The sequence below is a fragment of the Symphalangus syndactylus genome, chromosome 11, assembly GCF_028878055.3.
Source record: "Symphalangus syndactylus isolate Jambi chromosome 11, NHGRI_mSymSyn1-v2.1_pri, whole genome shotgun sequence".
Classification (NCBI taxonomy): domain Eukaryota; kingdom Metazoa; phylum Chordata; class Mammalia; order Primates; family Hylobatidae; genus Symphalangus; species Symphalangus syndactylus.
In genome coordinates, this window is record NC_072433.2 from 130,498,712 (window position 1) to 130,511,258 (window position 12,547).

At 52.0% G+C, this 12,547-nt stretch overlaps 1 protein-coding gene across 6 annotated transcripts in view; it reads left to right on the top strand.

Annotated features, from left to right (window-relative positions):
- KIAA0513 (KIAA0513 ortholog) overlaps positions 1-12,547 on the top strand; it is a 68,784-nt gene that overhangs the window by 40,832 nt on the left and 15,405 nt on the right. For all 6 annotated transcript variants that reach the window (XM_055299768.2, XM_055299772.2, XM_055299770.2 and 3 more), the window contains exons 2-8: positions 80-564; positions 5,252-5,351; positions 6,396-6,469; positions 9,251-9,321; positions 10,827-11,034; positions 11,816-11,856; positions 12,326-12,404. In XM_055299768.2, the coding sequence (XP_055155743.1) occupies positions 236-564; positions 5,252-5,351; positions 6,396-6,469; positions 9,251-9,321; positions 10,827-11,034; positions 11,816-11,856; positions 12,326-12,404 (902 nt within the window). In that variant the 5' untranslated portion in view covers positions 80-235. The remainder of the gene's footprint in view (positions 1-79; positions 565-5,251; positions 5,352-6,395; positions 6,470-9,250; positions 9,322-10,826; positions 11,035-11,815; positions 11,857-12,325; positions 12,405-12,547) is intronic.

Below are 12,547 nucleotides of genomic sequence, written 5' to 3' on the forward strand. Positions count from 1 at the left end.
CTTTACGGGGAGTGTGTGATCTAGGTCTGGATTCTGGCGAGGAGTGGCGCTAATGTCTGTGTCTGTGTTTCCGTTCTAGATGCCGTAGGGCCAGGTGAGCTGCTGTGAAGGACTCATTCTTGGTGGCCGGCAGTTACTGGCAACTTGTGAGCTTGGTGGGCTCCTACTAACGCACCTGGGACACCAGGCTGCTGGGCTCCCCTCCAGGCAGCCTCACCAGCAGCTCCCCTGAGCTATGGAGACCCCAGAGGTCCCCGTGGGCTCGCTAATCGACTTTGGGCCTGAGGCACCCACCTCCTCTCCCCGGGAGGCACCACCCCCTGCACTGCAGGACGGCGATGGCTTCCTGGGGGACGCTGCGTCAGAGAGTGAGACCACTGAGTCTGCAGACAGTGAGAATGACGTGGGCGAGTCGCCCTCGCACCCGTCCTGGGACCAAGACCGCCGCTCCTCCTCCAACGAGTCCTTCTCCTCCAGCCAGAGCACCGAGTCTACCCAGGATGAAGAGACCCTGGCACTCAGAGACTTCATGCGTGGCTACGTGGAGAAGATCTTCTCTGGAGGGTAAGGGGCCTGTGTGGACGAGACAGCCTGGCGTGGCCACAGGGCCCAAGGGGACTCGCCTCCTGCACTTGGCTCTGCGTTTCCCAAGGGTGCCACCTGGGGCCAGAGCTCCCATTTCCTCATCAGCCAGGGGTGGCCACTGCAGGGGCCTCACTCCACTCCATGCTGAATGCAGGGCCATGTGGGGAACGTTTAAAGAATACCCGAGCCTGGACTTCACTCCATACCAATTATATCAGTTCTGTCGGGTTAGGCCCACCGTCAAAGTATGTGCGGCTCCCAGGTTATTTGGAAGGGCAACCATGCAGAGAATCCCTTGAGGGACGCGCTCCAGAGTGCCCAGATCACAGGTCCCCATCATCCCTGTGAGCTCCACTATTTTCTTTTTGTTTATTTTCTTTTCTTTTTTCTTTTTTTTTTTTTTTTTTTTTTTTTTGAGACAGAGTCTGGGTCTGTCACCCAGGCTGGAGTGCAGTGGTGCAATCTCAGCTTAAGGCAAGCTCTGCCTCCCGGGTTTAAGTGATTCTCCTGTCAGCCTGCCGAGTAGCTGGGACTATAGGCACCCGCCACCATGCCCAGCTAATTTTTGTTTTTTCAATAGAGACAGGGTTTCACCATGTTGGCCAGGCTGGTCTCGAACTCCTGACCTCATGTGATCCACCCGCCTCAGCCTCCTAAAGTGTTGGAATTACAGGCGTTAGCCACCATACCCGGCTGAGCTCTTATTTTCCAGTGCATGTTGTTCCTGAATTTTATCCACGCATTATTATGTTTTTTTTTTTTTTGAGAAGGAGTCTCACACTGTCGTCCAGGCTGTAGTGCAGTGGCACGATTTCAGCTCACTGCAACCTCCACCTCCTGGGTTCAAACGATTCTGCTGCCTCAGCTTCCCAAGTAGCTGGGATTACAGGCGTGCGCCACCACGCCTGGCTAATTTTTGAATTTTTTTTCTTTTTTTTTTGAGACAGAGTCTGGCTCTGTGGCCCAGGCTGGAGTGCAGTGGCTTGATCTTGGCTCACTGCAAGCTTCACCTCCCGGGTTCACACCATTCTCCTGCCTCAGCCTCCTGAGTAGCTGAGACTACAGGTGCCCACCACCACGCCTGGCTAGTTTTTTGTATTTTTAGTAGAGACAGGGTTTCACCATGTTAGCCAGGATGGTCTCGATCTCCTGACCTTGTGATCTGTCCGCCTTAGCCTCCCAAAGTGCTGAGATTACAGGCGTGAGCCACCACACCCGGCCAATTTTTGTATCTTTAGTAGAGATGAGGTTTCACCATGTTGGCCAGGCTGGTCTGGAACTCCTGACTTCAAGTGATCCGCCTGCCTTGGCCTCCCAAAGTGCTGGGATTACAGGCGTGAGCCACCACACCTGGCCATCAATGCATCCTTAAACAAGGCTTTGGAGGGACTGTCTCTTTCTTCTCACTCCGCCGATGCTTGTCTCACCTCATTGTTGCTAAACACAAGGGGCACTTGTTCTGCTTGTGGGACCATCTGAGCATCTGTAGGCTAGCCACTGCCTAGCACTCCTTGTCACAGCTATAGTTGGCTAAGAGGTTGCAATGATTCAGTGAAATTAAATATAGAGGCAACGTAAGATAATAAAGCTGTGGTTACCCATACTGGTGTGCTCATAAGGAGTAGATTCTTTTTTAGAGAGACAGGGTCTTACTCTGTTGCCCAGGCTGGAGTGCAGCATCACTATCATGGCTCACCGCAGCCTCCATCTCCTGGGCTCAAGCAATCTTCCCACCACAGCCTCCCGATTAGCTGGGGCTATAGGTACACACCACCATGCCCAGCTCATTTTTTTGTGTGTTTTTTTTTTTCTTTTTGGAGACAAGGTCTCACTCTGTCACCCAGGCTTGAGTGCAGTGGTGCAGTCATAGCTCACCGCAGCCTCAAACTTCTGGCCTTAAGAGGTCCTCCTGCCACGACCCCCCAAAGTGCTGAGATGACAGCAGTGAACCACCACACTGGCCAGCAGCTGATTCTGAAGCAGCTGTTTGCATGGGGCCCTTCCCTGGATGGCCGTTCTTTTGTGGTTCTTAAGGGTAAAATAAGGAGTATTGACAATTGCCGCAGCAGGAAGGGAGAGTGTGGGGCTGTGACGTCCACTGAGAAGCGGGAATCTGTGCATCAGCCTGATGTGTCCCAACCCCGGTTCACTGCCTGTAAATATCTCAGCCACGAGGAGGAGGACACACACAGACCCTGGAGCCATGGGGTTCAGATGTGGATTGTGGATCTTCCACCATTCACAGCAGCACACTAGATAAGGATGGTCTTGCTGCAGTGTCGTGTGTGGGCCGGCAGCATTGGCATCTCCTGGGAGCTTGTGAGAAATGCAGAGTCTTGAGCCCTGCCTGGCCCCACTGAGTGAGAACGGGCCCTTTAACAAGATCAGTAGACAGCTGATACACATCAGCGTCGAAGAGGCACTGGCTTGAGGGAAAGTTTTCCAGTTTCATTAACATAATTAGAATTTGTGGCCAGGCTCAGTGGCTTGTACCTGTATTCCCAACACTTTGGGAGGCTGAGTCGGGTAGATCGCTTGAGCCCAGGAGTTTGAGACCAGCCTAGGAAACATAGTGAAACCCCCTCTCTACAAAAAAAACCACAAAAATTAGCCAGGCATGGTGGCATGCACCCATAGTCCCAGCTACTCAGGAGGCTGAGGTGGGAGGATCAATTGAGCCAGGGAGGCTTAGGTTGCAGTGAGCTGTGATCGGACCACTGCAGTCCAGCCTGGGTGACAAAGGGAGACCCTGTCTCAAAAAAAAAAAAAAGAAAAGAAAAGAAATTTTGCCTTTTACTCTGCAGAGTCCATTGTTTCCACTGTGATTTGAGTCCTGCATGTGTAAACTGTCAAGGGCTGACTTCCGCCTTATTCATGGGTGCCTTTCATTTGATGGAGACCAGCCTCAGTTTTCTTTTTTTTTTTTTTTTGAGACGGAGTCTCGCTCTGTCGCCCAGGCTGGAGTGCAGTGGCATGATCTCGGCTCACTGCAAGCTCCGCCTCCCGGGTTCACGCCATTCTCCTGCCTCAGCCTCTCCGAGTAGCTGGGACTACAGGTGCCCGCCACCATGCCTGGTTAATTTTTTGTATTTTTAGTAGAGACGGGGTTTCACTGTGGTCTCAATCTCCTGACCTGGTGATCCGCCCGCCTCGGCCTCCCAAAGTGCTGGGATTACAAGCGTGAGCCACCGCGCCCGGCCCAGCCTCAGTTTTCTATGTGTTTAGAAAACAGAACCGTTATATGATAATCTAAGTATCTGACTGTCTAAAAATGCATTTATGGGCTGAGCAGGGTGGCTTACACCTGTAATCCCAGCACTTTGGGAGGCAAGGCAGGTGTATCAGCTAAGGCCAGGAGTTTGAGACCAGCCTGGCCAACATGATGAAACCCCATCTCTACTGAAAATACAAAAATTAGCTGCGCGTGGTGGCAGATGCCTGTAATCCCAGCTACTTGGGAGGCTGAGGCAGGAAAATCACTTGAACCCAGGAGGCAGAGGTTGCAGTGAGCTGAGATTGCGCCACTGCACTCCAGCCTGGGCGAGACAGAGTGAGACTCCGTCTCAAAAAAAAATTAATAAATAAAAATGCATTTATGTTTCATTTGAATGCATTTTAGGAGAGCAGTTGTAGCTTCCTACTTGTTTTGTTTGACCAACACTGAGATGGGTGCGCTTTCTGTGAGCACAGCCCGGTTAATGAAAAGGGGAAAACACCCAGAAGTTTGTTCATTTGCCATGAAAGCCAGCCTCTATTTGCAGTAGCCTGTCAGCAATACGGAATGTGGACACCTGAGTCAGATGCGTCTTCACAAGCCTTCCAGAAATTACTGCAAAAGCCTGCAGATACACATATTTCATCTGATGCTGGAATTTAGAGTAAATAAGGACCGAGATGTTTTCTACAAAACATAAATGAAGATTGCATAAGCCAAGTGATCTTCAGCCTTCTGCTCCATTTTTGAGTCTTTAAATTTGGGAAAGAGTGTTGGCCCCTTACAAAGAGTGATGAGAAGTGGCCTGAAATCATGTGAACATGTTATCCATCCTAGTGCTGGCGACACAGAGGTGGAGGTCCCCGGTCTCCATCCCTGTCACACACAGCAGGGGATGGCCTGGACCATGCGCAGCCTCGCTCGAGAAGTGCAGAGGGATGAGCGAGCGTCCCGCTGATACGTGGGAGATGGTTTTCTTCTTGGCATCAGACCTTGGCGTCAGTATGCTGACACAGAGCAAATTCAGGACGTCTTAAATTCAGGGGCTGGTTCCATGCTGACTTCAGCATCAAAAACTAGTGGGAAGTCAGAGAGCTGGAGAACCAAGACCTCTTAGGGTTCGTCCCTTATCCGGGCTCAGACCTCCCCAGGCAGGGGTCAGGAGGGGCGGGGGAAGGACATGGGCTTTGGAAGCAGGAAGCCTGGATGGAACTCTGGTTCGCCACTCTCAAGCTGGCATGTGATTCTCCAAGCCAGGCTCCTCGCCTTCAAAATAATAGTAACACCATTTCCTCATGGGACCGCCTGGAGGCTGAGATGAGCTGATGGGAGTCGGGGTCTGTGCCTGGCTGGGGAGCAATATTTCGTTAGTTCTTTCTCTTTGCTCTTCCCCTATTGCTCCAGGGGATTGAAAAGGGTTTTTTTTTCCTCTGTTTTTTTTTTTTTTTTTAGGGAGGACTTGGATCAGGAGGAGAAAGCCAAGTTTGGAGAGTACTGCAGCAGTGAAAATGGAAAAGGCCGAGAGTGGTTTGCTCGATACGTGAGTGCCCAGGTAAGGGTGAGGTGATGGGAAGGATGGGCGTTTACTCTCAAGGAAGAATCTAGTGAAGCATAACAAATTTGACTTTATCCTACAATGACGCTCTGGAGAAAAAAGTCAAGGGAAAGGACCCAACAGAATAAAAAGTAAAACTTACCCAAAAATATTCCAAAAAGGAGTGTTTAGAACAGTGAGAGATAGTCTGGGCACAGTGGCTCACACCTGTAATCCTAGCAATTTTGGAGGCCCAGGTGGGAGGATCGCTTGAGCCCAGGAGTTTGAGACCAGCCTGGGCAACATAGTGAGGTCCCCCCACCCCCCATCTCTAAAAATTAAAAAAGAATAGTGAGGAACAGGAAGTAGCTCATTTGGATGTCGCACTTCAAGGGAAAGAGTAAGAAACTGGGCTTTCAACGTCATGAAATTCCAGAAAAGCTCATTGTTTTAAAGGCAAGCATGCGAGTTATGTGCGTGCGTATTTTTATTAACCCAAAATACTCGGTTTTTTGTAAAAAAACAAAAAATATTCAAGACCATGACAGCCATGTGAAGAAAAATATATTAACAAAGTTTGGAAAAGAATTAAATTTTGTCAATATCCAATAGGTTCTTTTTTTTTTCCTGAGTGGTCTAAGTTTTTAGTTTTTAAGTATTTTAGTGCAAATAATTTATTTTTCATGGAAAAGTTAGAAAATGCAGATGAGCAAAGAGAAGTTAATTACCCACAAATCCACAATTTGGGAACAGCCAGTGTTGTCGTTGTGGGGTACCTTTCTGTGTGTGGGTGTGTATGAATTTCCTACTTTTAAAAATCTGGGAAGGACACCAAGGGGAACCCCTGCATGTGCCCTGCCCAGTGATGGTTGGGTGCAGGTGGCTGCACGCTGCCCAGGTCCTGGCAGGAGGGGTGGGTTCTACGGTGCAGAGGCAGCAGCCATCCTGGGCCCCCATCCCAGCTGCATTTGGAAACACTGAGAGTGGAAAGCCTGCAGCTTCACTGAGTGCTGCGTGTGTTGCCCTGAACCTCAGTGATGTGTCTGGCCTCTTTCTGGACAGCGCTGCAACTCCAAGTGTGTCTCAGAGGCAACCTTCTACCGCCTGGTGCAGTCTTTTGCAGTGGTGCTGTTTGAGTAAGTAATGCCATTGCACAAAGCCTTTGTCCTGGCAAGCTCCTCTTCCCTCCCTGCCTCCCTCCCCACCCAGCCGTGTCATAACCCAGCTGCGAACCATATCCACACTAGTCATCAGGTTGCAATTGCTCTGCTACGCCCAGCATTCAGCTAAAAGGCACAGTCGTGACCACCATCTCACGGGAGCAGGGCTGGCAGTCCTTAGCTGGCAGCGAATGAGAGGGCTGCAGCTGGGTGTGAGGAGCATCCTCTGTGCGGGTCCTCAGGGCCAGGTGGTGATGATGTACTGTGGCCCTACCCTCCTCGGGAGATCTGGCACTTTCCCGAGTTCCTATTGTAAAGTACTTCAAAATCAACGGCCCACCCTACCAGCAAATAAACACTTAATGATATGTTGGGAGGAGTGTAGCTTTCCCTGCGAACACTGATTAGTCATTGCTGGGGCTTTTTATCACAGGAAGCCCTTGGTAGGCGGTGAGGGGTGGTGGAAAGGGTATGGCTGCCAGCTGGAGATTTAGGGCCAGTCTCATCTCTGCTCCCGCTCATGTGAGATTAGGGAGCCAGACCCCAGAGGCATAGACTCCCTTCTCAGGAGCATGGCTCTCTGAGGTCACCAGACCAGCTTCATGCCTCCAAGGTGTGAAATGGAGGGGATGCCTCTTGGCCTTGGGGAGGCTGGGCAGTGGCCTCACCAACCTGGAGCCTCGAGAGGAGGATTCTGGGGCTGGGAGCCCTGATCTGGGCATATCTGCACCGCACTATCCTCATCTCCTGCAGAAGGCCTCCAAGCAGCCCCTGCTTTGGGCCCCACGTCCTCTCCTGGTCCTTGGCTCATCCCATCGCCACCTTCTCACATCACTGCCTTTGTTTTGTCCTTCCAGGCCTGAAAAATATCCTTCCTTTACTTCCTTGTCTCCCAACCAAAAGATGGCTGCTCTCTTGAGTCGTTTCTTTGTTTTGTTTTGTTTTTGTTTTTGTTTTTGTTTTTGTTTTTGAGACAGGGTCTTGCTCTGTCACTCAGGCTGAGTGCAGTGGGATCTCAGCTCACTGCAACCTCCGCCTCCCGGGTTTTCAAGCAGTTCTCCTGCCTCAGCCTCCTGAGTAGCCGGGACTACAGGCACGCACTATCACGCCCAACTAATTTTTGTATTTTTATTAGAGACGGGGTTACACCATGTCGGCCAGGCTGGTCTCGAACTCCTGACCTCAAGTGATTCACCTGTTCCAGCCTCCCAAAGTGCTGGGATTACAGGAGTGAGCCACCACACCTGGCCATATTCCATACACACACACACACACACACGTATATATTTAGTAGAGATGAAGTCATCAGGCTGGTCTCAAACTCCCGGGCTCAAGGGATCCTCCTTCGTCAACCTCCCAAATTGCGAGGATTACAGGCATGAAGCAGCACACCCAGCCTGCTCTCTTGAGTCCCAGTTCTCCTGCTTCATGTCTCTCCACTTTCTCTCTTTCTCTTTGAACTTGGGCATATACTGGAAGAAGACCAACAAAAGGAGTATCCCTATTTTTCCAGCTCTTGCTCAGGATACCCCAAGTCCAAGATCCACTTCCCCTCTGAGGTCTGGCCTTCAGAGCTGGCCAGGGGAGGGCTAAGAAACCACTGAAAGAGGTTGAGTGAGCCCTCACCTTCGGCCAAGAGGGCAGTGGTTTAAAACAGGCCCTCCAGATTGCCTTTTATGAAACATTCTCTCATGCAATTAAGATACTTCAATTTCCAACATTTGCAGTCCTAGGCATTTTCGTGAATTCCCATTTTGCATATTTCTAATTCTCCATTTTCTTTCTTTCTTTTTTTTAATTTGCACTAGGCTAAAAGTAATTCTCCATTTTCCTTTGAGTTTTTTGTCTTACGTAAGTAACGTTGGGGAGGGAGGGGATTAAAGTCCCAAACCTGCCAAAACACAAAAATTCTTGCCATCACTTGGTGCCTGAACATATATATGTTTGTATAGTTGCAAAAACAAAGTGAAACAAAACCTTTCAATATTTAGACAGTTTGGGATTTTTTAGTTTTATAATCTTTAGTTTGTTAAACATCTAAAGTAAAAAGTTAGTTTTTACTTTTAGTCTTTTATAGTTTTATTCCTAGTTTAGTTGATTAGTTTTTTATATAAAAAGATAAAAATGGCCTTTAATCCCACTGTCTAGATAATTTCTTTTGACTTGTAAAGTAATAATTGTCCAAGGTTAAAACCTAAACAGGAAAGAAAAGTCTAAAAGGGATCAGGATAGAAAGGCAAAGAAACCTACAATGCAAAGGAATGGCCCGACCCAAGACCAAGACCTGCTGAATCAGAGGCTCCACCTCCTGATGCCCCACTGCCGATGCTGTTGGCGCGAGCCTGAGAACCAGGGATGCGGGGAAGGTCATCCAACTTACTGCTAATTCCCGAGAAAGCAAGGGCTGGAGGGCTGGGTGGCCTGGGCCACGGGCTTGCACTGAGACTTGAGGCCTGGCTTCTCATCCTGGCTCTGCTCCTGGGCGTCAAGTTGAGCTTCCCAGGCCTGGGCTTTCACCTTTCCAGTGAAAGAAGCCGGGCAGGCAGACCACAAACTCCTTCCCGTTCAGAATCAGTCCCAGGCCGTGTGCCTATGTGTAGCTCTCCTAGTGGAACTCGGGGAGATTGTTTTGTGCGTCTCCAGTGGGGAAGATATTAATTGGGACGCATGTGTCAAGTGTCTCAGTGATGTCTGAGCGACTGGCAGGGAGAAGCAGGTGGAGCGATCTTTAGCCGTGAGCCTTGCCTCTTGTTTCAGGTGTCATCAGATGGATGACTTTGGGCCTGCCAAGAACCTCATGACCATGTGCTTCACCTACTACCACATCGGTAAGACATGGGTGGGCTGATGTGGGGCTCACCCACGGAAACCTGAGGCTCGTCAGCTGATAATGTGGTGTCAGAGGAAGCTTTCTTCATGATTAAAAGCAAAAGCTATGGGGCCTCCAGAGAACAGAGGAAGCTGATGTTAGGGAGGAGTGAGACTTCAGAGAAAACACAGTCCGAATCGTGGGGCAGGAGGTTGCCCAGGGTACGAAGGAAACTCTCCTGGTGCGGTAGGTTGACTGACCAGGGTGTAAAGGAAACTCCCAAGCTGGTAGGAGATGAGAAAAGAAACCTGCTAGGCAGGACGTTTCATGGTGGGGACAGGAACTGCTGGATGTGAAGATACCAGTTTTATGTTTTACCAAAACAAGACACAGTTGGTTGTTGGAGGGTGGTGGGGAGGAGCAGTCTAGGATCTGAAGCTGCAGAGAGTGCCCAGGGATGGGCTGGAGGTGGCGTATGAGGAGTGCGGACTGTTCTTGATGCTGAGGCTAGGACATCTCTTCCGTCTCATTGCGCTGGGACTTTGTGGTACGTTGGAGCTCAAGGGCTTCCTGCATGAGTCTCCTTGGGCTGCAGCAACAGGACTCATTCAGGCCACCATAAGTGGAAGGTTGCTGGAAGCCTCCATGTGGAGTGGAGGCGGGTCAGGGAGGTGCTAGGCCCTGGCCTACCATGCTGTCCTCTCTCAGGACCCGCTTGCTCACTCTTGGGGTGTATGTATCCCCTCCCCCTCCCACAGCCATCCTCTCCACACCCCTCAGTTCAGTTGGTCCAGCTGCCATGGCTGGTGTCCCAGCCACACCAGTGGGCAGGCCCTTCCTGCCAGGCCACACGTCGGCTGCTTTGGGTGGGGTGGGAACCCCCAGTACAACCTGTGGCTCCTCCTTTTTGAAGAACGGATAGACACATAATGAATAGACGCTGCTTCCTGAGACAGGGCTACCCACAGCGGCCTCAGCTAGCGAGGACACCCCACTGGGGCCTGCAGAGGGCCTTTGACCCATAGTGGGCACTGAGGCCCATGGGGATGCCTCATCCTGTGGGGGCGCCAGGGCCTCATGTCCATCCATTGGCTAAGGGAGTTTGGGTGCTGCCCAGGCTTCTCTTCCAGCCCCCCCCCGCCCACTGTCTCTGCACTCCCATTCCAGGGGCCTGGTGCCCAGCTGGCTTCTGCCTCCCTGGCACTGGCATGGTCGGGCCTCTGCCCTCGCCTGCCTGCAGACCCTGCCACTTGGGCGTGGCTCCTGCCTGCGTCTACTTTACTCCCTCCCTGCTCTTAGTGGCTTCTCTGTGCACAGCAGGTGCTGGGGGGGCTCACAGGGAGCAGGGCCCCCACTTCCTCATCCTGGGCGGGCTGAGCCTGCACCACCTCTGTCCTGGGCTGAGGAGGGAGGCTTCTGTATCCCCACTGCACAGCACCCCTGCGGGGTTCCCTCTAGGCCTTGCAGTTAGCAGGCGCATACCCCAGCCTCACTGGCCTCATCTTGTTCCCTCTCTCATCCAAGGAAAACCGCAGCTGCTGCCCCCGGAGTCCCGGGAGAAGCCCGCGGGCAGCATTGACTCCTACCTGAAATCCGCAAATAGCTGGCTGGCCGAGAAGAAGGACATCGCCGAGCGGCTGCTAAAGAACACCTCGGCCAGGACTGAGAATGTCAAGGGCTTCTTCGGAGGGCTGGAGACCAAGCTGAAGGGGCCCCTGGCCAGGAGGAACGAGTACATGTGGTCTTGGGGTCCCTCCCACCTGCAGGGGACTTGGGGAGAGGCTGGTGTGGAGCTCGGGCGGGGGCAGCAGGGAGGGTGCGGGTGAGGCCCAGAGACTGTCAGGAACACTGCACTGCCCAGCCGCTTCTGCCCCCACAGCTTGCTGTGTTCTACAAAGCCAAGCCCCCCACTGACATGCAGGGATGTCCCTGGGGGCCACGCTCTCTGGGACTGATGAGGAGCCCAAGGGATTGTCAGATGGCAGAGGGAACTGCAGCCCTCCCTTCTGTCTCCCCTGTCCCCTCCATCCCCTGGCTGGACCAACAGTGAGTGTTTGTGGAACACGGTCTTGAGTCGCAGGAGAAAAAACACTGTCCCCAGGAGAGCAGGGCTCTGACAGGCACTCGAGGAATGCTTTGGGGACGGGCACATCAGAAGTAGAACTCATAGAAGCTATGACTTCCACAAGGAAGAGCGATGTGGCAGCCAGAGGGAGCCCCCGGAGTCCCCCTGTTCCCATTCATGGCTGGGCCACAGCCAGGTGCCTTGGCCTCCTCCTCTACCCCATTCAGCTTTGGATTCAGAGAAAATGACAAAGAAACCTCAATGCCACATTTCCTGAATTCTGAAACACTGGCAGTTGACAAATAGAGCCTTGATTTCATAAAAGGCTTTTCAGAGCAAGCCATATTAAATGTACCCAGTCCCACCTGAGAAGTATACAACAGTGTCTTTGAGTTGAGAAAGTGTGGTGTGAGTCGCATTTGTCATCACGGTGTCTTCTCTCCCTCAGGGAAGATGAGAGCAAACCCCAGGAGAAGCGGCCCAGGGCTGGTGAGTCTGCCCAGGCACCAGCAGGAGACGCCCGACACATACCCCCTCAGCCAGCACACAAGCAGGTGCACGGCCTCTGGGGCTTTCCTGCCCCCATGGAGCACGGGAACCTTGCCCTGGGTGATGCCCCAGTTGCTTCCCAGCTCCCGTGGTCTGTATTTTCTCACTGAGTTTCTGTGGAAGAGCCACTTTTCTAAGGAGGAACTAAATTCCTTAATCCCAGGAAGGCTAAGGGTTACCGCGAGGGGCTGTGGCCATGCTACGGAACCATCCCTCAGAAGAAGTCCTTATTGCCGGGTGGGAATAGCACCGTTACTGGCTATGGCTAGCAGAAAAGCCATGGTGGGGTTTGCACCACGTGTTTCTCTGACATACGAGGAGAAACGCTGCTGGGAGGCTGTCACCCGGAGTTTGCCAACAGTGGGTGCGCAACCAGAGCTGCTTTCAGCCTTTCTCTCTCCTCCTGCAGTGACCGTGTACAGCCCCGAGGACAAAAAGAAGGGGGAGAAGATCTACCTGTACACGCACCTGAAGCAGCAGCCCATCTGGTAAGGCCGAGCCCGCGGCTTCTGTCACCCTCTTACTGACGGGGCCAACAGTCACTCCCCGGGATCACTTCTAGCTGCGTTTGTCCCCATTAGAGTGGCAGAATTCTCACACCCACCAGGGTGGCAGAATAAACAGATGAACA